This window comes from Ochotona curzoniae, unplaced genomic scaffold (assembly GCF_017591425.1).
Source record: "Ochotona curzoniae isolate NIBS_2020 unplaced genomic scaffold, NIBS_Ocur_1.0 patch49, whole genome shotgun sequence".
Taxonomy (NCBI): Eukaryota; Metazoa; Chordata; class Mammalia; order Lagomorpha; family Ochotonidae; genus Ochotona; species Ochotona curzoniae.
Window position 1 is genome coordinate 172245 of NW_024467027.1, and position 25948 is coordinate 198192.

The following is a 25948-nucleotide window of genomic DNA, read 5'->3' on the forward strand; positions in this document are numbered from 1 at the left end:
TTTTTTTTTTTTTTTTACATAGTTACTAATTAAATTGCTCCTTTCTTCCTTCTATGTGTGATCCTGATTCTGCTGGACTTTCTGCTGAACTTGATGACACCACCACTTGGGATTTTGCCAATTGTTCTTGTCACTTATATTTGGCGTGTTCCAAATGGACTTCATATTTACTTTGTGGTATTCTAGCACAATGATAGATTCCCCCAGGGGCCACCGTCTCAGATGGGTTCACCTATGGGGAGTAGAACAGGTTCTGAAACTCCTCAGGCACCACTGAGTGGTGTAGGTCCTGTGAGTGCTGGTCCCGGTGGCTTTGGTAGAGGAAGTCAAGGGGCCAACTTTGAAGGCCCCAACAAGCGCCGTAGATACTAAGCATTCTTTCGTTCCTGGCTGTATTGGAAAAAACAATCCAGTGGTATGCCTTTCACCTATGACCTGTCACCTGGAAGAAATGGTTTTATTGTACATGTTAGTAGGCTTAACATTTTTGTTTTGTAAAACTTGAGGTTTTTTTGTATTCTTTATTCATATGCTTTGTAGAAGAATGGTAATGTTGGTGCACATCATTGTGAATGTTCAAAATGTGTTTGTGACTAACAAAATACAAATATGCCATAGTACTGTGAAATCTTAATAAAGAAATCATTTTGCATAATTAAAAATGTTATTAGTGGTGTTCTTATGGTTTTAATAAACTTTGCTATGTAACCATAATATTTTAGTTGCTCTAATCTTAGCCATTTCAAAAGTGAAAATGATTCTGCCTTTTTAGTTCATTTGAGTAACCCTAAACGTTAAAACTTAATAGAAGCTATTGTCAATAATGGGTAGATGCAGTAGTATATTGGGGGTGGCCGGTGGGTAGTGGGGTTTAATTTGTGTAAACCATTGATGTTCTGTGAAATCAGATTTCGCTGCCTACATTTCTTGTAGTTTCTGAATAGTTAATATACTCTTGAGACTTACATTAAGGATATCTTTGTTCTGTTCTGATTTTTCCAAATAAATCTTTTGAATCTTGAAAAAGTCTGAAGGCAAATCTCTTGCTTGTAAAACACTATTTAGTTATAGTCTTATCTGCTATCAGTTATCACCATCCAGGTAGTGTTTGCTTCAAAATCAAACAATAGTGTGTTAACATTACTTGGTACTTGAGAATTTGCACTTTGGTTTATGGTAGATAAAACATTTCTTGAGGTGGTTGGCTGGTTGGTTGGTTGGTTGGTTGGTTGGTTGGTTGGTTGGGTAAAGACTTGACAATCTGGTGTTCTAACAGCTCCCGCATAATTTATTAAGTCTGCCCAGTTAAAGTTTGACTAATGTGCTTGGACTGTTTGCCCCCTGGGAGTAAAGGTAAAGTGGTCATTTTAATTTTATTCTTTGAAGGATTTATTTATTTGAGTTAGAAGGGGAGAGATTTTCCAGCCTCTTGTGTACTCCCCAAGTGGCTGCAATGGCTAGGGCTAGACCAGGCCAAAACCAGGAGTCATGATGTTTTTCCATCTCTGCCTTACCAACAAAGGCATTAGCAGGGAGCTGCATCAGGAGTGGAATAGCCAGGGTTGGAACCACTTGTGTGAGATGCTGCCATTGCAGGAGGTGGTCTTAAATGGCTGTGTGATGTCTGCTTCCAAAAGTGGTGATTTTTTAAAAAATAAATCTTTATTATTTACAGAGAGAAGGATAGATAGGTCTTATACCTCCTGGTTCTCACTCGCCAAGTGGCTGCATCACCCAGAGCTAAATGGATCCAGACCCAGGAGCCTCCTCTGGATCTCCTCTAAGGCTGCAGGGTCCCAAGGCTTTGGCTGTCCAAGGCCACAAGCAGGGAGCTGGATGGGAAGTGGAGCAGCTAGGACATGAACTGGTCTACATATGGGGTCCTGGAACTTGATGGGGGACAATTTGCCAATTGAGTCATTGTGTCTCAAAGTGGTGATTTTCAACGCAGAGGATTAATTTTTACAATGACTTGGGTCATGGGACTCTGATTACATTCTCTTGCTATGGGATATTTTTTGTGAATTTTGGTTTTCAATAGTAAGGGGAAATTGATTATCACATTATATTCCATAACAAAATCATCTATGGCAGTATTAAAAAAATTTATGTCATGAGCATGTTTATTTAAAGTCTAAGCAATCATTTAATTTAATATTATGCTATATATCTATTGAGATTGTCAGTCCCTGATGATATATTACTTCTCATAATTATATTTCAGTGTGTTGTTATACTTTTCTGGGAAGTTATTCCAGTAAACAATTCCTTTTATTTTTCCATGTGTCAGTTTTTGCTGGCAGACCTATTCTGGAGAGGAAATAGCTTACCTTTAATTAATTTTTATTTGATTGGAAGTTTCATTAAAACTCTTGCGGATTTGAAAGTGGTTGATTGTCAGGCATAATTGAAATTATTCTCTTATACCAGTGAAGTTTTTTCATACATTGTTTTATTCATTATTACTTAGATGTAAATGGAATTATTTTCTAAAATTTACTGCATTCACAGGCTTTTGTTTTTAACAGTTCTATGAAAACGTGGTTGGAGATGCAAAGCAATAGTCAGATCTTCTCGTGTTTCTCATTACAATGATGGAAAATCAGATTTTTAAAAACTTATGACATTGGATGGTGGGAGTTTTAACATTAACTAACTCATAAGTAATATCAGTTGTATTTAAATCTACGTTGCCCATCATCTGTATTTCATTCATGTAATCCTTAATTTTTAGCATTGTATTTCGCTTCAAAGCTCTGTTAGGATTGGGAGAGACTTGATTTTTTGATGTTCCTGCCAAGTTAAGTTTAGTCAGGGCTTTGAAATGCAGTACGATTCATTCAAGAGCACTTGAATGCCAGCACAGAGATATCCTCATCTCCTGGATAACGGGTAGTGTTGGCTCTGGCTCCGAGAACAGAGCCCTCTGCAGCTTTTCCCTGCGGCCAGAACAGCCCTGCTGTTGACCAACAGTCTTGACCAAGTTTGTCCTGGGAACAGTCCCCTTCTGAGTGAACTCCTAGTCATTGCTTTTGAGTATTTTTGTATGGTTAAACAACATTGTGAATGGTTTGAATTAGTATTTTTCTTTGTAGATTAGTTCCCTAGGAAAGATTCTCGGATGTCATTTGCTTAAAAGAGAAAGATACAAAACTAAATTTAAATAGTGTTCTCAGTACGAAATTGTCAATGTATGCTTTTTTGTAAAAAGGTATTATGAAACATTTTTAATATTATGATATTGTATTTTCTTTTGTGTCATGATTTTAAGTACCAGGCTTAAAGTCTATAAAATTCAGGTTTCATGTGCTATTTGCAATTCCTATGCATCTAATAAAGGAACACGTATTTTTCTTTACTGCTATATTATACTAGTGTATTTTGTTAGGCTTTTCATTCTCTTTATAAGTGAATACTTTCGGGATTTTGTTTTTTAAATATATGCAATTGTTAGAGAATTTGACTTTCATAAATTTCAGTTTGGTGGGTGCTTTGGATTTTTCTACCGAAAATTAGTGCCGAGAATTTAATGGAGAACATTCCCTATTTGTTCTTACTCCTAATGTATCAGTACTGCTAGAGGAAACCCGTTACTGGAGTTCCATGTGATGAAAGGGAATTAAAACTGACTTCTGTGACACTAGGCCTTTAGCGTTCATTCTGAAACAACCATGTGGTGTGTTTCAGGAACAGTTGATTTGTAAATTCTGTAATATCAGTATTAGTAAATCACAGCTTCAATGGGATACACAATGCAGATTCTGAATGAGAATGCATATGGACCATAATGAGAAGAAAGTTTATGAAAGAAGGATCAAGTGCGTGGTAACCAGCTTTAAGCAAGTTGACATTTAGGGACTAATGACAGTGGTCAATAGTAAAAAGGGATGCCAGTTAGCCAAGGCAGAGGCATTTTGCCTGTGGGTATCTAAATGTATCCTGTGTGCCTGATTGGGGCACCTGCTGCGTTAGGCTGGTCTGGCAGGCGAGGCAGTAGAGCAGTGATGTCCGTTCTGTCCTGATCACTTGTCAGTGTTCTGTTTATAGTTAGCCTTCGGTATGAGTGGACTTTGGAGGTAGAGGTGGGAGACTCGAATAAGGAGCAGGTTCCAGACATCTAAAAACATTTTTACGTCCGTTTTCTCCTGAAGAATATTGATGCAATCACTGCTAATTAAAAAGTCCATCCCAAGTTACATAGTCCTGTGTAAGTTCATTTCATCCTAAGCAAATAAATCGGAAATGATCTTATGCTTTGTGAGCTCGTGGTTTCTGTGTCAGCTGTCTTCATTCCTGAAATTTGAAAGACAATAGACTTACTCTGTGTTCGGTTTGCCAAGCTTTGTTCACTTCTGTTAAATGAGTTATGTGTATGTACTGTTTCTCAGGTAAATATTCTTTTTTTTTAAATTACATAAAAGATAAAAATTTAATTTTAATCTCTTCTCAGGTTATAAAACATATTGTATTTTTCTGTGTTTGCCATCAGAATTCTCAATTATGCATGATTATTTTCCTGAGTCTAAGAAAAATATGTTCTAGTTTCTCCAAAGGTATTATGTAAATTCTGCAGAACTGAGAGTATGTCAAACTTAAGGGTTCATTAGGGAGTCACTTTTTGTGCTGCCCCAATGCTGCCTAAGGTAATGCATGAGACTGGCTCTGTAATGTGATTTTCCCTGAGTGCCTGTGGAACACATCAAGTAAATAGTCTTTTAAGAATATATCCTTTAATAATCCTCTGGGGCAAGTAATGAAAAATTGATTAGAGATTCTTCGTTTAAACTTTGGACATGTGTGATTGTATTTTAAAAGCTGTTATTAAAATCACATTTATGGTAATGACTTAGGTTTGAAATGTGTAAGAATATTTATAGCCTTATCAGACAGCTCTGTTATCTTGATCTTTTGGGTTTTTGTAGTCCCCTTTTCTGGAAAGCCTTGTCTAAGTTATAAACATCTTCATAGTTTTCTCTTGCTGAAGCTTACCTGATTATCTTTTATTACATTTTTGTTTACATGATGAACAAGCAAAACTATTTTTGTGTTAAATGGTGTTTTCCCCTTCTGAGTAACAGAAGCTCTTTCCAGTTTGATAACACTACAGCTTTTAAATTAACAGTCAGTGTTTGTACATGCGTATATTGCAAACTTCTTTTTCAAGTGTCTGGCTTGGAGACCTGGATCACAGGTTCCCTACCGAGTCCGCTCTGCTGCAGCAAATACCACGTTTTGTTGGCTGTGCTTTATTTTAGAAAGAATATTAGTTCAGAATTGTTCTTTTTGTAGAAAAAGAGGTAGTTTTCTGCTTGTTCATGTAAATAACATTTAAATTCTGTTGTATATTATGTGAGTCACAAAATTGGAGGCTTAAAATTGATAGGATTAGGTTATGTTGCCTTGAGGTATACTTGGTTTTGAATACATAATTTTCTCCTTTTGAAATTTCCTTGTATTCAAAAATAAGTCAGCAAGAATCTTTTAATGTTATTTGGTAGAGGCTCCTGCTTTGCATTTATTGTAATATAAGTGAAACTTTATTCTCAAACTCTTTTTATTAATAGTAATTTGTTGGTGGCATAGAAGACTTTGAAATTGGTGTTGATTTTTAAATCATGTAACCAGAAGTTATGTGTCTGAGCTGCTGCTGTCCGGGGCCTTGATTTGCTGTAGTCGTATTTGTTTTCTCTGCCTGGATCTCCTAAGAATCTTCCTTGCTTTATCTTCTCACATGCAAAACATTATTGTGTATTTGTCAGCCATGCTGGGCTTTGGGGAGTGAATAAGATTTTGGATATGTTTCTGGGTCTTAGAAGATCTGTGTAACTAGAGTCCTATGGCTGTTACTATTTATATTTTTTGTACAAGTACTATGTGTTTTATATTTACATGTTTAATTTCTATAAGTGTTTTATTTTCATGCGTGAACATGAAGAAAGTACTCCAGTGTACATTTGGCCTGAGTTATTTTTGTCCTCAGTTTATTTTGTCATAATTACGTGATGTCTAACAGTATGAAAGTTGGGACATTCTTTATGTCTATGTATGTTACCAGGCATTTGTTTCAAATAAGAAATAAACTGAATCTCAGAGTTCTCTGGTTAGCTTGAGCTCTTCGCTGTTGGAGGCAAGGATATCAGTGTGCTCCGTATTACTCTAGTTGATTCCAAGTTCATATATCCATTAAGGTAAGTTAGGTGTGAATACTTAGCAAACTGAAAGTGGTCATTGGAGTAATTGCAGAACGATTTTGTCTTAGTTATGTAGACTTATGTGAAGCCATGTCATTCCAAGTTTTCACTACAGTTCGTTGTAGCAAGGTCTGTTGTGGGGTGCACTGTCCCTGGGCACTTTGTAAATGCTCAGGATTTAACAGTGGAAATAAATTTGGAATTTCTTTTAGATTTGTTTATCCTGTGGTCTTTTTTTTGCATAATTTATCCATTAACTTATTTATGGCAGCCCCAGCAACAGAGAGATCTGTTTGCTGGCTAGCTTCTCAAATGGCTACAACACCGAGGACTGAACAAGGCTGAAGCCTCAATACTTGAATTGTCTTTCCTGGTGCACTAGCAGGAGCCTGGAGCAGAATAATAGCAATTGAAACTCACACTGACATTGCAGTCTCGGATGCCGCCATTGCAGACAGCAGCGTAGTCAGCTGTGGGTGCCACAGTGGGATGCTCTCATTAACCATCATCCTAGGCACATTGCCAAGAGCTGGACTAGACGCGCAGCAAGTGTAACTTTAAGGATTCAGAGGTTGCCCACTCACCACAACTTACTTCCCTGTTAAAGAGTCCCAGTATTATGTTATTAGGAAGCCACAAAAATTTATTCATTTGATCTGTGGCTAGCATTTAGATTTATACTTGATGGTCACTTGAGGGAAAATGAGACTTGATCTTTTCTGGTATTAATGCATTTGAAAGGCAGAGTTGCAGAGAAGGAAGGAGAGACCAGGGGAGGGGGCTTTCTGTCCACTGTTTCGCTCCCCTAGTGGCCACATCAGCTAGGGCAAGGCCAGGCGGAAGCCAGATGGTAGCTTCTTTTGGGTCTCCGACGTGCACAGCAGAAGCCCAGGTGCCTGGGCCATCTTCTGCTGATTTTCCCGGCAAACTAGTAGGAGCTGGACTAGAAGTACAGCAGCTGAGACTCAAATGGACACCGCTTTGGGATGTTGGGATTGCAGGCAGCAACCTAACCCTCAACACCACTCACTGGCTAGTGGCTAAATTCTCACCTCTCTTGCGCCAAAATCCAGTTCATGTCCCGGTGGCTGCACTTCCCATCCAGCTCCCTGCTTGGGGCCTGGGAAAGCAGTCGAGGACACCCCAAAGCTTTGGGACCCTGCACCTGCTTGGGAGACCTGGAAGAGGCTCCTGGCTCCTGGCTTCAGATCAGCTTAGCTCCAGCCTCTGTGGCCACTTGGGGAGTGAATGAATGGAAGATCTTTCTGTGTCTCTTATCTGTATACCTGCCTTTCCAATAAAATATTTGTGTAAAAAATATGTGTTTATTTGAATGAATTAACATGAGAGAAGGATAGAGATCTTCCATCTGCTAGTATTAAAACTACCTCATAAGCGCATTTCTGGAGGTAAAGAATAAGCCGATTGTTGGAAATTCTTTGGAAATGACATGGTTTTAAGCTTGGGAAGATGTAATACTAATAAAGACGATGTATATTCAAGCTACTTCGGATTTTTCTCATGCTAGTGAATCTTATTTGACATTTAAGAGAGGTAAGTTACATTAGGGTGTACAAGTTTATATTAAATTTTTTTTTTACCTGTCAATGATAAAAATATTTGATAGGTTAACATACATTTCATAATCTGAATTCCTTTGAATTTAATTGTTACAGTGTTTCAATCATAGATGTATTGCTGCAGTTGCTATGTTGATAGTAATTTTTTTGCAGTTTGGGCACTGGTACTGAACCGAGCTTAGTGGGCAAATCCTTTGCTGTCATGACAGTTGCGTTCTTGATCTAGAGAAACTAAGTAAAATGCAAATGTAGCTGAATTGTCTTACTATTGTGATGATGGGGTAGAGAACATTAAAGCCGTGTTTTCAGCAAGGAAGTAGAAAAAGCCCAGCTAAGTTAATGAAGGAAGAAAATACTGGTCTAGTGTATGCTGAATAAACGGATTGTGCTGCCATAATTCTTCTGAAGCGGTGCCGACGCCATGTGACTTTGAATTTTTGAGGTGAGAGTTCCGATACTTAATTTAAAAAATTTTATTGTAATTCATTTGTCACCTCAGTGTTAAGCCTATGGGAAACAGCTTGGGTTTGTGCGACCTAACTTAGAAACTACAGCATCTCCATTAGATGTGCCAAGGTTTGATATGAAGCAAAGTAAAATGTCTCAATTTTATGTTATATTTGAAGTTAAACTATATTAAGATACAGCAGGTCTAATAAAAGGTCCAGTGATACTGGCTACATGTCTTGCTTCCTTTGTTCTCCTCTTGTTTTAATGTCACTCGGGACATTTGAAATGTTACCTATGGCTCACGTTATTTTTGTTTAGGGCAGCAAAGAATGACTTTGTCAAACTTAACTTTTCCCTTCATGGTATCAGAATCCCATTATATAGAAAGTAACGATGGAACTTATTTTTACTGTTTAAGATGAATAACAGAATATTTAACTTCAGTATTTGTCAAGTAGTGTGTATTTTTAAGTGTTGGTGTGAGGGAGTTTCGTGATACTTGTCTGAGAGCAGGGAAGAAATTTGAGCACCTTGTTCTCTGGATTGTTTTTGATGCAAATTCTTTCACTTCTGTTACTTTGTAGTAATTATCTATTTAATATAAGTTTTAATTGGATGTATTAAGTTTTGAAAGAACTGTCCTAAATTGCTTAGTTGTTCATTGTACACGAAAGAGTAGGGACCTTTTTGGATGCTCAGCTCCTACTCTTGGGCCACTTGGAAAGTGAACCAGAGGACGGAAGATCTTTCTCTCTGTCGGCTCTGTAAATCTGACTTTACAAGAAGAATGTATCAATCTTTAAAAAAAAGAAAAAAGTAAAGTTTTGAGGGAGAAACAGCTCCCATCTAGGAGTTCACTGCTAGCCTGGGCCTCTGCGGTCAGGTGCTCAATTGGAGTCAGGATCCAAAGCTGGGAATGGAACCAGGTATTCCAGTGTGGGATACAGGGACCTCACTCGTATCCCAGCTGCTCCAGTGTATTCTTCCCAGAACAGTGTAGGTCTTAGTGATCATGTCTGTTCTGATTTCCTTACAAGTCCTTGCTGAATGCTTGCTGAATGAATGAATGACCTCACTCAGGAGACAGGCTAGGTTATCACTAATGAGCAGACACCATTGTGTAGAATAAGGTGCCTGCTCTCTGGGCATTTGACAATGGGTGCAGGTAGGGCTGGATGATCCAGTGTTGCTATAAAGGTCTGAACGTGTTTTGACTACCAAAAAGATAATCAGACACCTGTTTTGGGGGACCTGGAAGAGTTCACCGGGACAAGTGGGTATGTGCCATTTGTAAGGTTTTTAGTAGACCATGAAAAGGATTCGAGGCTAGCAGGCTGGTCTGATGACAGGGCTGTTGAGAATAAGCTGGTCTTTGTAGATGAGCTGAAGCTGACTAAGCTGACGAAGCCTTAATTAATACAGAGCAGAGAAGCAAAATTCAGGTAAGCGTGTAGCTGATTTAAATTTTAGATCTTTATTGTTTAGCCAACTGGTAGTTAAGTCAGTTACAGTAAGTGACTGAAGTCACACGTTGGAAGTCAACATCTCTCCCCTGGTACTGAAAGTGTATTTAGTGGAACTGAGAGTTGTTCACATTCCAGGTGAGAGTGATTCAGAGAGAGAATGAATTTACTGGTGACTAGTGAGTGCAGGAGAGAGAGAGAGGCTAACGCTGAGAGGTGCTAGTTCAGATGATAGCTGGTGAATACTGGGACATTGGCGGTAAGTATGTCTGGGTTGTGGTGACACAGTTTGTAGGAGAGGCAGGTATGAGCCACTGGATTTTCAAAAGTTGCGGTTTTTCAGTGCAAATGGATGATTTGTTAGGATTTTAAAACTTGGCAAAGCTCTTTGCTAAATGCACTTTTGCAACTGCATTAATGATAATAGCTGTGAAAATCTCCCTAATGCTTCTGGTTCTGCATCTGCTCTTGTACTTTATTTCTAACAAAATAAAACAGGTGTCAGATTCAGGTCTCGCTTCCCACTGCAGTGACTTCCATCTGAATTCACGCACAACCATGGTATCAACTGCATAGCTTCATTTAGTTTGGTCTTTGTCCACCTGGTCACCCTACGTGCCTCCCTGTCTCGCCTTGCTCACCCAACTCTAGAGTGGTTCATCTGACTGCAATATTTTTGGGGTGAGGTCCTGGATTCAGTGTCACCAAGGAGTCTCAAGGGAATTTTGGGCGGGGAAAAAAAAATGACCCAGTTCATAGAGTGGAGTTTCTAGCACCATTAAGACGTGTGTGAGTAAGAATGCCTGATTTTAAAAAATAGATAAATTGGATATTTGTCCAGCCTGTCTGTGCATGTAATAATGAAGGAAAAAGTAGGCTTAATCCTATGTTCTTTCAATCCTCATAGGAGACAAGATAAATTGGAAGAGATTATTTAGACCCATTATATTACAGGGTCATAGAAGAGCCAGCCAAGAGTGCGAGCAGCTCAGTTTTCGATTGAATTGGGCAGAACAACATCCTGTGTGTAGAGATTGGCAGAACAAGTGAGGCTGGAAAGTGAATGAGGTTGGCATTAGAGGTGCAGATAAAGTTCTAGCAACTGGGATAACGTTCAAAACATAATTTTGTCTATATTTTGGTTTCACCACGTATACTCTGGTGTTGGTGAATCCAGCCACAGAAACGGAAGTTTAAACACCCACTCCAGGACAATGGCACTTTTTTTCTATGTGGGTGTTAAATGAAGGCTAATGGTGTTCAACTATACCTGCTTTTTCCCTCTTACGTCTTTACTTTGGTATTCATCAAAGAGATTATTAGAAGCAACAAGTAGGGAGAATGTTGGATGTTAGGAATGCATGGTCAGGAAATAACTTGGAAGGTCCCATTTAACACAACAACTTGTAGTCACTGTTGATTTAATTGTCCAGAAATTATGCGATCATATGTACTTGTACAGACATTGGTAGTCTGATTGTTCATTCTGGCATCCATGTAATTGAGATTTCCAGGGAAATTGTTCATTAAAAATCGTTTATTATGAAAGGAACACATAAGTCTTAGAGGTTTGTGTGTGATGTGGTATAATAATATGTAGTAAATGGAAAACCACATGTACTTTGTAGTTTAAATAAATGTTCTTAGCATTTTTAAGCATTTCTGTTAATTTCTGGGTGTGGAATTTTGGGTCTGCCAAGCTCAGGTATTTTGAGAAGTTCATAGGATTCACCAGGGTCCGTTCTGAGCCATGCTGCCCGAGGTCAGCATTTTTTGACATGGCCTTTGCACGAGGAGCCATGCTGTCCGAGGTCAGCATTTTTTGACACGGCCTTTGCATGAGTATCATTTTTCATTTGGATACACAGTGGTGATTTGTGGGACGGACATCACATTGACACCTGGATTGATGTTAAAGTGATTTGAAATATTTTGAATCTGATATTAATACCTTTCTAAGTTACATAGGAAAATACTGCATTTTGTTTTGTCTTTGTTAAATACACCACATATATTAAATTTAGTATTTTGAGCTCTGTATTTTTAAAGTAAATATGAGTTGGAAGAGAGAGAATGTCACTGAGCCCTGCAAGAAAGTTTTCTATTTTTGCTATTTTCTCTCCTTGCCCACAGAAATGATGAAAAGTGCAATGTACGTTGCAGTATTTGGAAAGAAGTTTCTGAATGTCCAGTGAAGTTTACATCGTGATTGAGTTTTTGTTGATAATGTGCTGTACTAGTATGTATCATAAGTATGGCTGAGGCACAAGTAGACAGCACTCGAATGTATGTTTTTCCTATTGTGTATTCAAAATATACCTGGGAAGTGGAATTAAATTTTTATTTTGTTCTAAAAAGGGTATCTTGTCATTTGCCATAAAATCATTGTAATTGGAGAACATCTTGATAAATCAAATTAGATAGAAACCACATATTCTATTGTAATGCAGACTTGAAAAAAAGTGCTTCTGAATGTAGAACAATGGTTAATTTGGGATGGAATTAAAGCTGCGAGAATTAAGCTAGAAGCAGTGATATATTTATTTATTTATGCAAGATTTAGAGAAAAAGATTGAGATTGTCCACCAGCTGGCCCACAGCCTGGATGGCCAACAGGGCCAGGCTGAAGCCTGAAGTCAGAGCTTTCATCTCGGTCTCCCATACGGTTGCAGTGGCCCAGCATGTGGGGCATCTTCCACTGTCCTGCTAATGGCAGAGAGCTGGATCAGAAGTGGAGCAGCCGAGACTCAAAACTGGTACCCGTATGGAATGCTAGCTAGCATGGGCCCGGGATGACATGCACAGCACAGTGGGGATGAGAAGAAGTCACGGTACCTTGTATGTTTTGTAAACACATGGAGGAGAGGAGAAGCCAGGGTCCAGGCCTGGAGTGCTTGGGAAAGGAGAATGTGTGGCACTCCCTTTTTCAGTATATATTATATGCATGAATTAACCTGTCACACCATGCCAGTAAGTATTTCTTGAATATTGCTCATTTAACAAAAATGTCTATTTGAAAGAGTGAGCACACCAATGGATCATTCCCCAAATGTCCAAATCAGGGTTGTCAAACCAATACCAAAAGCCTGGAACTTCATCTTGATTTGCTGCCGGAGTGAGAGGAGCTCAAAGTCTTGGTCCATTCTCCATTGCACTTTAGGTTTATTAGCCAGGAGCTGTATTGGAAGCAGAAGAGCCAGGGCATGCACTGACAGTCCTCTAAGTGCTATGGGGATTGCTGTTGCCTCCTTAGCTGCTACTGTCACACCTGACCTTGATTTTTTTCTTTTCAGTGCTTAAACACAATATTTCAGGAGATAGAAAGGCTAATTCACTCGAATTGGTTATCACAGAGTGAATGTCGTCACCTGGAAACAAACATATTTTGAAATTCGTTTATGAGGGAATCTCAAAAAAGTGTATGGAAGCCCTAGAGTAGAAAAGTATTCTGTATGTATTTCAAAATGCATTCTATCAGAATAAACTTACAGCTTTTAAGTCAGGTTTTCTCAAACATGAGGAACCCTCATGATATGTACAGGGTAAATAATAGTGCTGTATTTAGTGAAGCAGAGACTGGGAGTCGGAGAAAGAATCCCTGTTCTCTTGCTCATGCCACGTTGGGCCAGTGTTGACACCAGGAGCCAGGAACACCGTCGAGTCATCCTTGTGAATGGTACAGCTTCTTACAAGGCACATGAACAGGGAGCTAGAACTCCCGGACCGCAAGCCGCCATTACGTAGGCTTACTGTTATAGAAAGTGCCCCCCCCCTTAATATCTGTATTCCACCTCAGTTGTGGCTTTTTGAAATTATTTATTTTTGTTAGAAAGATAGAGAAGAAGAGACAGAGAGGATGATCTTCCATCCAAGTTGCTGCAACAACCAGAGCTGAGCTGATCTGAAGCTGGGGTCCAAGGCTTTCGGCCGTCCTTTACTTCCTTCCCAGAGTATAAGCAGGAAGCTGGATGGGAAGTGTGGCCGCTGGGACATGAATTGGCATGTGTATGGAATCCTGGTGCATGAAAGGCAAAAACTTTACCACTAGGCTATGGTGCCAAACCCTAGACTCTTGTTTTCTTTAAAGATTTACCGTATTTTTATGTGAAAGGCAAAGCTACAGAGAGGAAAGACTGAGATCCTTCTGCTGGTTTACTCCCCACATGGCTGCAATGGCTACAGCTAAACCGATCTGAAACCAGGAGCCTGGGTCATTTTCAGAGCTCCCACAGGGACTAGAGCCATCCCTAAGGACTTGAGCTCTGTGACTTTCCACTAGCAGGGAACTGCATTGCCACCATGTGGGATGTTGGTGCCGTAAGTAAAGGCTTAACTTAGTATGCCACAGCACCAGTCCCAGGAACAGTGTTTGAGCCTAGTCAGGTGTCTGAGCTGTCTGCTTCAAAGTTTTGATGAGATTTACGGACTTGGTTGTAGATGGGGGAACAGCAGATCAAAACCATGTTCATGTCTCTCTTGGGGTCCAAAGCACTTGGTCCATTTTCTGCTGGTTTTCTCAGGACACCTTAATTTTTTATGTTATCATCAGCTTCGTTTTTAAGTTCCTGTGTCTTTTACTTACTTATTCATTGATTGATTGCCTTTTGATCTGGACTGGTTGCTGTCCGTAACAGCTGGAGCAGTAGCGCATCTGTAGGACTCAGTTCTCTGGCTGCACTCCGCTCCCATGAGCTCTCAGTGAGCACTTGACATTCATTGTGATAGCTGCGGTTTCCTCTTTGTCTCAGAGTTAGTTTCTTTTGTGTAGCACATGTGAACACAAAATAGCCTGGATGCCGGTGTAGGCGGAAGTTAGTAGTTTTTTTTAAAGCAACATCATCACATTATTGAGCAAATTCAGTTGAGCATCTCAATAAAATCTAAACTCTGACAGGCTTTTAAATTTCACAATTTTTGAATACCTTAAGTTTTAAGTTCCATATTGGCCTTCATGTCGTAGTCAAAATGCAGTAACACTAAAACACTGTAAGAAGAATAAAGGGAAAAGAAAACAAAATTGTGTAAACTACCCTTAGGGCTTTTGCATGAGCTCTAGATGAAAATGAGTTTCATCTTTAGACCTGGTCTCATGCCCGCCATAACATCCCAAATGAGAATCTTTTGTTCCCAAATGTTTAGGGAAGGGATGAAATGGCCAGTGTGGATGCTTAGCCACTGTACCATGGAACTCCATATAAAGTCACTCAAGCCAACACGGTCAGTAAGACTGTGCACAAGATATTGTATAGGCTGCATGAGTGTGAGATATTAATACTGTACAGAGTATAGCTAGAGTGCTCCATTGGAAATAGGAATATCTTAATTATGTAGTGGATGTGGCTAAGACAGAATATAAGCTCTATTTGGTGGATATTTGAGGCAGGCAGTGTGCGGTGGCAGCAGGTGCTCCTGGCCTGGCAGCTGCACGCTGCTGTAGGGAAGCAGGCAGAAGAGCTCGCCGGAACAGTGAACGGTGATCGCATCAGTGAGTCAGGAAACGCTAGAAACTATCTGCATTACACATGTGGGAGAGGCGAAGGAAAGGCCAGCACACCGTATGCCATGGCATCTTCTCCGTGCTGCTGTTTGGGATGTTAGAAGTACTTAGCTGTTCTCTGAGGACCAGTGCAGTGTGGCATGTTTCTGGGTGTGGCTGCAATCATTGAGAATCCACTGGGAGCGAAAGCTGGAGCTGATGCATGTAAAGGAAGGCAGTGGAAACCCAAAGAGGCCAGAAGACTCATCACAAATCCAATTTCTCCAAAAGAAACCAGTAGATGTTTGCCAAGAGTGAAGACCTATATGCATTCCAAATAAACTACTAGTGATCCGGGAGATGCATTCGAAGCAACATGCACTTGCAGGCAGGAGAGCAGCTGATATGGAATGGTGATTTGGGAATGGACAAATCCAAACATAATTAACTGGTGACAACTTGGTTGAAGGTGAGGGCTTATTTGGAAGAAAAAAGGCAAAAATGGCTTTTTCTAATAAAATTTTAGTGCTATTACATAAGGAGATACATGACTTAAGAATCTTGATACTTAGGGTTTTTGTATAGAAAGTGCTACTGGATAGGAACAAAATTTTATTTTATTTTTAAAGATTTATTTTTATTATAAAGCTAGATATACAGAGAGGAGGAGAGACAGAGAGGAAGATCTTCCGTCCGATGATTCACTCCCCAAGTGACTGCAGCAACGGCCGATGCTATGCCGATCCAAAGCCAGTAACCAGGAACCTCTTTCCAGGTCTCCCATGTGGGTGCAGGGTCCCAATGTTTTGGGCCGTCCTTAGCTGCCTTCCCAGGCCACAAGCAGGAAGCTGGATGGGAAGTGGAGCAGCCAGGATTAGAACCAGCATCCATATGGGATCCAGTGTATGTAAAAGGCATCATTTAGATGGATCTAAACCTCATTCAGTGTCATTCCAGTTTTTTGAGATATAGAATTAGTGCGTTTTTATTTTTGATATTAACATATAATAAATATCAGCTACCTTTCAAAATATATGCATAATTGGCAACATGCTTTTGCATTGTTTAATAATGCAGGAGTAGGTGTTTGGCTAATGCTTAAGGCAGCCGTGTCCCACTTAGCGATGCCCGGGTTCAGTTCCCTGCACCTGCCACTGTGGATCCTGGGAGGTCGTGGGGATGTCTCCACTAGCGTTTCATGCCTTTCGTGTGGGAGCCCTGGGAGCGGACACAGCCGCGGCAAAGTAGGCATGTGCAGGTTGAACCAGCAGATGAGATTGACCTGTCTCTGATTCTCGAGAGAAAATACTGATAATGCCAGAGACACAGATATTACAATTAAGGATGTTACATATTGAAAGCAGTTGCTCTCCGCTCTTTACCGGACCCCCAGTGCAGCTGTGGTTTCTATTCTCGTATGAATCCTTTGAGAAGTTTCTATGTAGTCACGGGTTTATTTATGTGTGTTCTTACACCCTCTGAGGAGGCATGTGTTGTACACATTCCAACAGTCATGCTGCAAATGATTCTAAGTGCATACAGAAGAGAAATTCTTCATTGTTTTTATCACCTACTTTTTGCCCATATTCAGGCAATGTTTAAAAAATTTGGCAGGGGGCAGGAAATTTGCAGAGGGCCCGGCACGGTAGCGTATTGGCTAAAGTCATATTATGTTAATATTTATATGTTATATTAATGTATTAAATATTAAGTGAGGCTGAATAGGCCTATTCATGTCAAATGAATATCACCTACTGATAATTATAAGACACATGTGACAGTGATTACAAAAAAATGGTGGTCCCAGGCCTGGCACGGTAGCCTAGTGTCTAAAAGTCCTTGCCTTGAACGCGTCGGGGTCCCCAATGGGCACAGGTTCCAATCCCGGCAGCCCCGCTTCCCATCCAGCTCCCTGCCTGTGGCCTGGGAAAGCAGTTGGACTGCCCCAGGCCTTGGGACCCTGAACCGGCGTGGGAGACCCAGAAGAATCTCCTGCTCCTGGCTTCTGATCAGCTCAGCTATAGCTGTTGTGACTACTTGGGCCCGGGGCAGTTGGGCCGTGAGGCCCTGTTTTCCCAGTTGTATTAGCAGAAGCCTAGATTGTTTTCCCAGTTGTATTAGCAGAAGCCTAGATTGTAAGTTGAAAAGCTGGGATTCTAAAATACAGTTCGGGCTAAGCCAGGGCCAAGCCGTCAGCTGGAATTACAAATTGCTATCTGGCTTGGGTATCACGGGACTCACCTCTGCCTCGGTACCTCGCTGTGCTACCATGAAGCCTCATGCGTTCTCTGGCAAGAAACCAGACTGGGAGCCAGGAGGAGAATCCTACCCAGGTGCTATTACGTAGCATGTAGTAGCGTTGTAACCTGTCCCAGTATGTGCAGAAGATGACATTTTGAATATTGGTGATGGACAATGTGAGAACTGTGAAAATGAGCTCAAAGATAGAGCATTCTGCAGTGACAGAAGATAAGGGGCTCCATTTCAGATTGTTTGCCTTTTCAAAAATTGTGTCAGTTTTTGGGATAGGAATGGATATTAGATACATAGCTGTATGCAAGTAGCTAACTTTAATGGGTATGTTAAATATCAGGCACAGAAAAAACTGCAAAATCTTCGAAAAAAAAATTTTTTTTTTAAGTTTATGTATTTGAAAAAGTGACTGAGATCTTCCGTCAGTCCCAAGTGGCTGCAGTGGCCAGGGCTGTGCTTCGGCCAAAGCCAGGAGCCAGGGGCTGTTTCTAGGACCCCCACATGGGGGTGAGGCCTAGGCACTGGACTCATTTCCTGGCCGTGAGTTGAAGTGGTACAGTTGGTTCTCGAATCTGTGCCCATGGGCAATGTTGGTGTCACAAGTGTTGCCTTTACGTGCATTGCCAAAACACTGGTCCCTTGGGTAATTTCTGTTGTTTGTATTGTAATTTACCTTTGAATATTAAATTGTATTGGATGCTGAGAGTATGAGATTCTTTGAAATTTATAATCCAAAAAGGATGGATGCTCTAACTTTAAACATTTCAAAAGAATTTAGCATGCTGTTGAAGAATTGTTACTCAGTGAAGTAGGTAATAATTTTATGAAGACTTCATAGTAAAGGTAATGATTTTTCAAAAATCAAAGTTGTGTCACTTAGGGAAGCAATTAAATATGTACATTGGACGTAAATTTATGTCAAAATAGGATTAAAAGATTTCAAAGGGTTGAAATCTGCATTTAGTTTTTTTTTTTCAATTTAAAGATAGATTTATTTTTACTGAAAAAGCAGATTTAGAGAGAGAAAGATCTTCCATACCCTTGTTCACTCCCCAGATGGGTACAAAGGCCAGAGCTGAGCCCATCCCAAGCCAGGAGACAGGAGCTTCTTTGGGTCTCTCCCGTGGGTGTGGAGTCCCAAGGCTTTGGGTCGTCCTCCACTGCTTTCCCAGGCCACAAGCAGGGAGCTGGATGGGAAACGGGGCAGCTGGGACGTGAACAGGTGCCCATATGGAATGCTGCTGCTTAGAGGTGAAGGATTAGCCAATTGAGCCATCGCACCAGCCCCCTGTAGTTTTTCAGAATGCATGTTTTCTGTGAACTTATGAAGACTTGGTCTATCTAAGCACATGGAATGGGTACAGTATATGCTTAAAAACAGCTGCTTCGTTATTGAGTTATTTCATCTTAGTTTCAATATTTGGCATAGTTTGGGCTCATTATTTCCTTCAAACATAACGAAGAATAAACCTTTGTGTTCCCCCATGTAGACACTCATTGAGTAGCTACTGTGGCAAGATACGGAGGCTCTTCCAGGCACTGCAGTTACAATCTGGAATATTCATTTTCATTTGGGGGAAACGGATGCCTCCATTTCATTTGAACTGATGTTTGATTAAAAGGAGAATGGTAGACATGTTGCAGGTGATAGAATTCCTGGAAGGAGGAGGCAGGTGGTGAGAGCTAGATGGAAAGTGAAACTCAGCAGAGGTGTGTTGCAACTTGGAGAACTCTTACATACTCCACAAAGTGTATCACTGCCTGTACTTTATATATTAAGAGAGTCAGGATTTTGTCCTTCGCTTCCTCTCAACTTATTTCCTCCTCCTTGGAACAGAGAATCCAAGATGTCGTGCAATGCTAGTGTCAATAGCTAACTTTATTTTTTCTATGGACATGAAATTAAAAAAAAATTAGAATGAAAGAGCAAGAAATACCTTCACCTGCTGGTTCACTCTGCTGGCCACACACGCTAGGGCAGTGTCAAGCTGAAGGAGTCAGCTGGTGGGTGCTGGCATTCCCAGGCAGGTGGCAGAGGTACAGCTGCTGCTGCTTCTCCCAGCTTCTGGCCGAGTTGAGTCAGAAGTGGGATAGCTGGTGTCTGAGCTGTGACCTGGGAGGGATGCCTGTGATGAGGGTGGCACAATAAAGTGTGTGGATGAAGCGCATATTCTCACCCACTGCTTCAAGTTTCTTCAGTGGCCAGGGCTAGAGCTGGGAGCGCAGTCCAGGGCGCCCAGGTGGCGATTGAGGCCAGGAGCTGGACCATCGCCTCTGCCTCCCAGCGTCTTACTAGGATGCCGGAGTTAACAGACAGAGTTGCTATGGAAATAATGTACTTTGTGTGTACGGTGTGTATCTGTAAAAAAAAAAAAATTAAAGATTTATTTATTTTTATCTGAAAGATTTTCAGAGGAGAGAGATCTTCAACCACTGGTTCACTCCCCATCTGGCCACGTTGGCCAGAACTAGGCCAGTCTGAAGCCAGGAGTCACAGGTTTCTTTCCGGGTCTTCCACATGGCTTCTTCATGGCTCCTGGAAAGGCGGTTTACACAGGAGAGACAAAAAGACCTTCCTTCCACTTGTTCACTCCCCAAATGGTCACAACGGCTGGAGCTGAGCCACTCCAAAGCCCAGAGCTCTTCTTTAATTCCTGTGCAGGTGCAGGGTCCCAAGGCTTTAGGCCATCCTCTACTGCTTTCTCTCTTAATTTTGCTCTGAGCCGTAAGTGGGTAGTTGGATGGGAAGAGGAGCAGTGAGGACATGAACTGGCACCTGTATGGCATCCCGGTGCATGCAAGGTGAGGATTTAACTGATGAGCCATTGTGCTCAGCCCTGGCATGGGTATTTTTTAACTGTGTCTTACTCTTAAAGATATGTTTGCCTTTCCTTGAACTTTATACAAGTGGGATGTTAAAATATATGTATTTCAATTTTTCTTTGGGTCGGTACAATAGCCTAAAAGCTAAAATCCTTGCCTCGCATGCACCAGGATCCCGTATGGGCGCCAGTTCTAATCCTGACAGCCCCGTTTCCCTTCCAGCTCCCTGCTTGTGGCCTGGAAAAGCAGTTGAGGACGGCCCAAAGCTTTGGGACCCTGCACCCATGTGGGAGACCCAGAAGAGTCTGCAGGCTCCTGGCTTTGAATTAACGCAGCTCCAGCTGTTGCATCCGCTTGGAGAGTGAATCAGTGAATGGAAATTCTTTCTCTCTCTCTCTCCTCCTTTCTATATATCTTGACTTTCCAATTAAAAAAAGAAAAACTTCAAGATAAAAATAAATTTTTCTTTTGTTCAGTAATTTTTAAGAGATTTATTTGTTAATAAAAGGGAAAGATCTTCTATCTGCTGTTGCAGTGGGTCGTGTTGGACCAGGTTGAAAACAAGAGCTTGGAGCTTCCTCTAGGATTTCCGTAGGGTGTCGTGCACACAAGCACTTGAGCCATATTCTGCTCTGCTTTCCCCAGGCCGTTAGCCGGAACTTGATTCAAAATGGGAATAGCTGGGACTCGATTCCCCTTTGGGATGCTGCTGTTTTACATGTGCTTGCTTACCTTGTTAGACCACAATGTTGGCACCTCGCTCTACTGTTTCTGATGGCTCGGTAAGCTAATCCTCTCCCATGCAAGCGCTAGGATCACATATGGGTGCTGGTTTGTGTCCTGGCGGATCACTTCCCATCCAGCTCCCTGCTTTACGGAATGGGAAAGCAGTCGAGGACGGCCTGAACCCTTGTGATTCGGTTGCCAATGTGGGAGACCAGGAAGAAGCTCCAGGCTCGATTGTCTCAGCTCCCCCCATTGCCGTCATTTGAATAGTGAACCAGAGGATGGAAGATCTTTCTCCATCTCTCCTTCACTATATACCTGCCTTTCTAATGAAAATAATAAGTCTAAAACATGTACACATTTTATTTTTTAGGCCAGAATTTTTCTCAATTAAATGAATTTTTAAAAAGATTTATTTCATATTTTTTAAATTGGAGAGTTAGATATACAGAGAGGAGAGACAGATAGAATTATCCCCAACTGGCCACAACTGCCAGAGCAGAGCAGATCCAAAGCCAAGAGCCAGGAGCCTCTTCTGGGTCTCCCACGCAGGAACAGTATCCCAAAGTTTGGGCCGCCCTTGACTGCTTTCCCAGGCCACAAGCAGGGAGCTGGATGGGAAGTGGAGCAGCCGGGACACGAACTGGCGCCCACATGGGAATCCCAGCGCTTGCAAGAGGAGGATTTGAGTTCCTAGGCTACCGTGCGGGGCCCTTGTCTGTTGACAGGTTGGGATTGTTTCCAGATTTGGGAATATTGTGACTAAAGATGCTTGTGCACATTGTATATGTCATGTTTTTCCTTTTGAAAGTGTCTGGGGTCAGAAGTGTAGGGTAAGTGTGTGTCAGTTATTTCGGTCTCTGGTGGATTTCTGTTGCTGCGTCCTTGTCAACCTGTCAGTCATGCTAATTTTACCCATTATAGAGTCTGTGGCGCTCTCTCATTTTGGTTTAATTAGGATTTTCCCGTTTTCATTGGACATTGAATACCTTTTCATATCCTTTGCTACTCATTTTGGTGCTGTAATCACCCTGCATTTATTAATGTTCTGGTTTCGTCAGTTTCATTGGTGTCTTGGATCTGTGAGTGAGTGATGGAGATTGAGTGTGAGCAGTAATGGTTTCACTAGAATTCTGAAAAGCCAATTGATGTAAAATCCAGATGTGAACATTTACACTATGTGTTTTTGTTTCTTGAAAAATAACTGGAAAACTCTGTTTTCCTGGCTATTTTTGTCAAATTTTCTTGGGAAAATTTTGACTTTTCAATTTTATTGACCTAATTTTTTCCCTTTCTTTGTCACTCAGTCTCACACTATTTCCCTGCCTGAATATCACTAGGAACACATCACAGATTTCAGGGAAGACAGAATTATAAGCTAAGTTTTGGCGCAAAAGTTTTTGAAATCTATAGATCTTTTAAATGTGGTTAACATTTTGGTGAGTTTTTTGAAAGTGCTGGTTGCAACATTTTGGCCAAAATGAAACTGATCTATTCCATTTTCCTTCAACTCTTTGACGTACTGTGCTTTTCAAGCTTCTTTTCCATGTTATTATTAATATCCTGTTTGAGTTTTTGCACATTCTGTTGCACTTTCAACAACTCAGCTTCATTGTACATTGGATCAAATATTTTCTGCATGGCTCCCTTAGAATCTACTTCTGCTTGTATTTATCTGTTATATGAATGTTCATAGATACTTCTCAGTTGAACAGAGTATCTTTAAAGCTGGTAGAACATTGTACAGGGTGACATAGTTGAATATTCCTTTACTAATGAGGCTGTAATGCACTTTATCACCAAGGTATGTGACACCAAGCAGTTATTTTTCACTCTTAACGTAAGGATATTGCTAATAGACTTCTTTACCTTAAAAATGTTATTGGATAAGAGAGTGACAGAAAGGGTATAAATTCGAGTTCTCCCACCTGGCAGGAATCAGGAGCTTTTTCCAAGTCTTCCATGGCAGGTGTGGCCCATGGATTTGGGTCGGTATCTTCTGCTTTCCTGGGCGCATCAGCAGGGAGCTGGATCAGAAGTGGAGCATTGGAGATTCAAACCATTGCCCAGAGGGGAGGCTGGGGCTGCAGGTCGTTAACCTGTTCACCACACCGTGCTGTTTACAGGCGTAAACTTTTATCCCATGTCACAGAAAAGACCTAAGTAATACTGGTACCTAGTTTTAGGGTTCTGCTTTTTTTTTTTTTTTTGGTACACCTTAACTTTACTAAATGAACCAAAAGATTAAGAATGTAGTTGGTTTAAAGTTGGTTTAGAAGTGGACCCCTAAAATATCTGTAGCACAATGTTGGTTGCAGGTAGAAATTCATAAGATAAGCATGTTACTTTCTGGATACCATGATTCAAAGTTCAGAATACTTTTTAAAAGTTTATGGAAAATAGAATTGCAAGATACTCAATCTGCTGCTCCCCCCCACCCCCCAAAAAAGGAAATCTTCGCAGTTTTTTCATTATCTGCGTTTTCCATGAACTTTGAATATCGCTTGTGTTTAAGGCTCTCATGCAGGTGTCCACTCATTGAGGAGTATTTGGTTATTATTGATCTTCTTAAAGCACTAGTACAATTTTATATATGTAGGAGTGCTTTTCAAGAAATTTATGGAATATGTATATTATGAAAAGAAGTTACATTGCAAGGTATTCAGCACCAAAATAAGCTTAAAACATTTTAGATTTTTTGTTTTTATTTGAAAATGAGCCAGGAGCATCTTCTGGGTCCCCAGGTCTTGGGCCATCCTCTGTTGGCTTCCCATCTGGATCAGATGTGGAGCAGCCAGGAAAGGAATCTGTGCCCATGTGGGTTGCCGAAGCTACCGGGTGGAGGAGTAACATACTGTACCACCATTCTGACCCCACTTACACATTTTTTCAACTGATTTTCGTTATATCTGAAAAGTAGAAAAAGAACTTTCCTGACCATTCCCCAAATGCCAGGGCTGGGACAGGGCAAAGTCAGACCTCAAGTTTGTCTTGTTCTCCCATATTTGAACCATCATTGGGTGCCTCTCGGGGTGTATATTAGCAGGGACTCAGAACCGGGAGAGAGCTGAACTGCAGGCATTGAAGTATGGGATAGAGACACTGCAAGTGGAGTCTTAGCTGTTACGAACACCCATGTTGGAAATCAGGTTTTACAAAGCTAAATTCGATTTTATTGTATTTCTAGGGTGGTGCACGAAAGCAGGGCTGAAGCGACGCATGCTCACCAGCTTCCAGAGAAATTTTAAAGAGCCTGAAAAGCAAGAGAGCTGAACACATGTATTCAGGTCAGTTGGCATCTGTTCCTTATTTTGTCAAAGCTCAAGTACTGATTTCTGTTTGCCATTCTTGCCGATTCCAAATCTCTTGATCATCCCAGGGTTTTCCTAGAGCCCTGCAGATGAGTGTGTGTGGCACTGCCAGTCACCAGGGCTTGCCCTGCCAGGTCACTGCCAAGCAAGGTTAGCTGGGTTCTTGTCCACTCCAACTTGGTGCCCTCTTTCCTGACTACTGTCTTTAGTGAAAAGCGGATTAAGCAGAGAAATGGCCTATGAAAATTGTCTTTTTTTACAGTGAGAAAAAATGATCTATGATTTTTCAATGATTCTCCGATTTTCAAATTTTAGCATCATGTCTTTGAAAGGTACAGCAGCACTGGCCGTATTTCTCTCTGCTGTTTGCTGGTTTGGAAGGACTCGCAATTTCTTTTCTGGAACATTCATATTGTGATTCCAGTGGAAACATTGACATCTTAGAAGACTCAGAAAATATTATTTTCAGGATATATATGTATGTATAAAAAAGATTTCTTTTTATTTTACTTTTTGATAAGGCAAATTTATACAAAGGAGAGACCCCCCCTAGAGAAAGAGATTTCTTCCATCCCGCAGTTCACTCCCCCCGGGGGTTTTAATGGCTGGAGCTGAGCCGATGTGAAGCCAGGAGCCAGGAGGTTCTTCTTGGTCTCCCCTGTGGGTGCAGGGTCCCAAGGCCGTGGGTCATTCTCAGCTACTTCTCCAGTCTTTAAGTAGTGAAGCTGGGTGGGAAGTAGAGCAGCCTGACCAGGAATGAGTGCACCTATGGGTCCTGGGGCTTGAAGTAGAGGACCGGCCTCTTCATCCTCGGCCCGTTGTGTTGCTTTTCTAACATTTTATTTGATGAAGGTAAGTGTTTTCATATTGCTGCATTGGACTTTTGGGACACGTGGGTCTGAGTCTGGCACAAGAGTCCCAGCGCGTCTAACACCCCCCCCAACCTGGTATTTTTATATACTTTTGTTTCAGAAGCTCTGATGTTTCTGTAGCTTAGAGAAATTTCATCTTTTAAGAATATTTGGGTTCACACAATGCAGTGCTTCTTAAACTGTGATCCCTAGCCTAGCATCGTCATCTGGGAACTTGCTGACGAAACACACCCTCCGACCCCACCTGTGGCCTGGTGGTAATAAAAGCTCTGGGGTGGGAGTTTTATTTTAATGATTAGTTACTTAAAAGAATTACAGAGGGCCCAGCACAGTGGCCAAGTGGCTAAAGTTCTTGCCATGAGCGTGCCAGGAATCCATACAGGCGCCAGTTCTAATCCCAGCAGCTCCACTTTCCATCCAGCTCCCTGCTTGTGGCCTGGGAAAGCAGTCAAGGACGGCCCAAAGCCTTGGGACCCTGCACCCGTGTGGGAGAGATCTGGAGGAAGTTCCTGGCTCCTGGCTTTGGATCAGCCCAGCTCTGGCCGTTGAGGCCACTTGAGGAGTGAATCAGTGGAAGAAGGTCTTCCTTTATGTTTCTCTGTGTCTACCTGACTGCAAAATAAATAAATATCTTTAAAAAAAAAAAAACAATTATAAAGGGCAGGTCAGCTTTTCTGTCCGTTCATTATACATAACGTCCCAACAGTAGGTCTGGGCCAGTGAGACCTAGGAGCCAGGAGCAGCTGCTGGTCTCCCGCAATGATGTCAGGGTCCCGACCTTTTATTTTCTGATGCCTTCTCAT

The 25948-nt window shown here is 41.2% G+C and overlaps 1 protein-coding gene across 3 annotated transcripts in view; it reads left to right on the forward strand.

Annotated features, from left to right (window-relative positions):
- LOC121168063 (paraspeckle component 1) overlaps nucleotides 1–25948 on the forward strand; it is an 83034-nt gene that overhangs the window by 49159 nt on the left and 7927 nt on the right. For 2 of the 3 annotated variants that reach the window (XR_005885684.1, XM_040997832.1), the window contains one exon: nucleotides 187–1026. Coding sequence is in view for 1 of the 3 variants with exons in the window: in XM_040997832.1 (XP_040853766.1) it covers nucleotides 187–372 (186 nt within the window). In the remaining 2 variants the exon portion in view is untranslated. Of the gene's footprint in view, nucleotides 1–186; nucleotides 1027–24149; nucleotides 24250–25948 lie in introns of those variants that run through there. The other variant, XR_005885685.1, reaches the window with a different exon arrangement.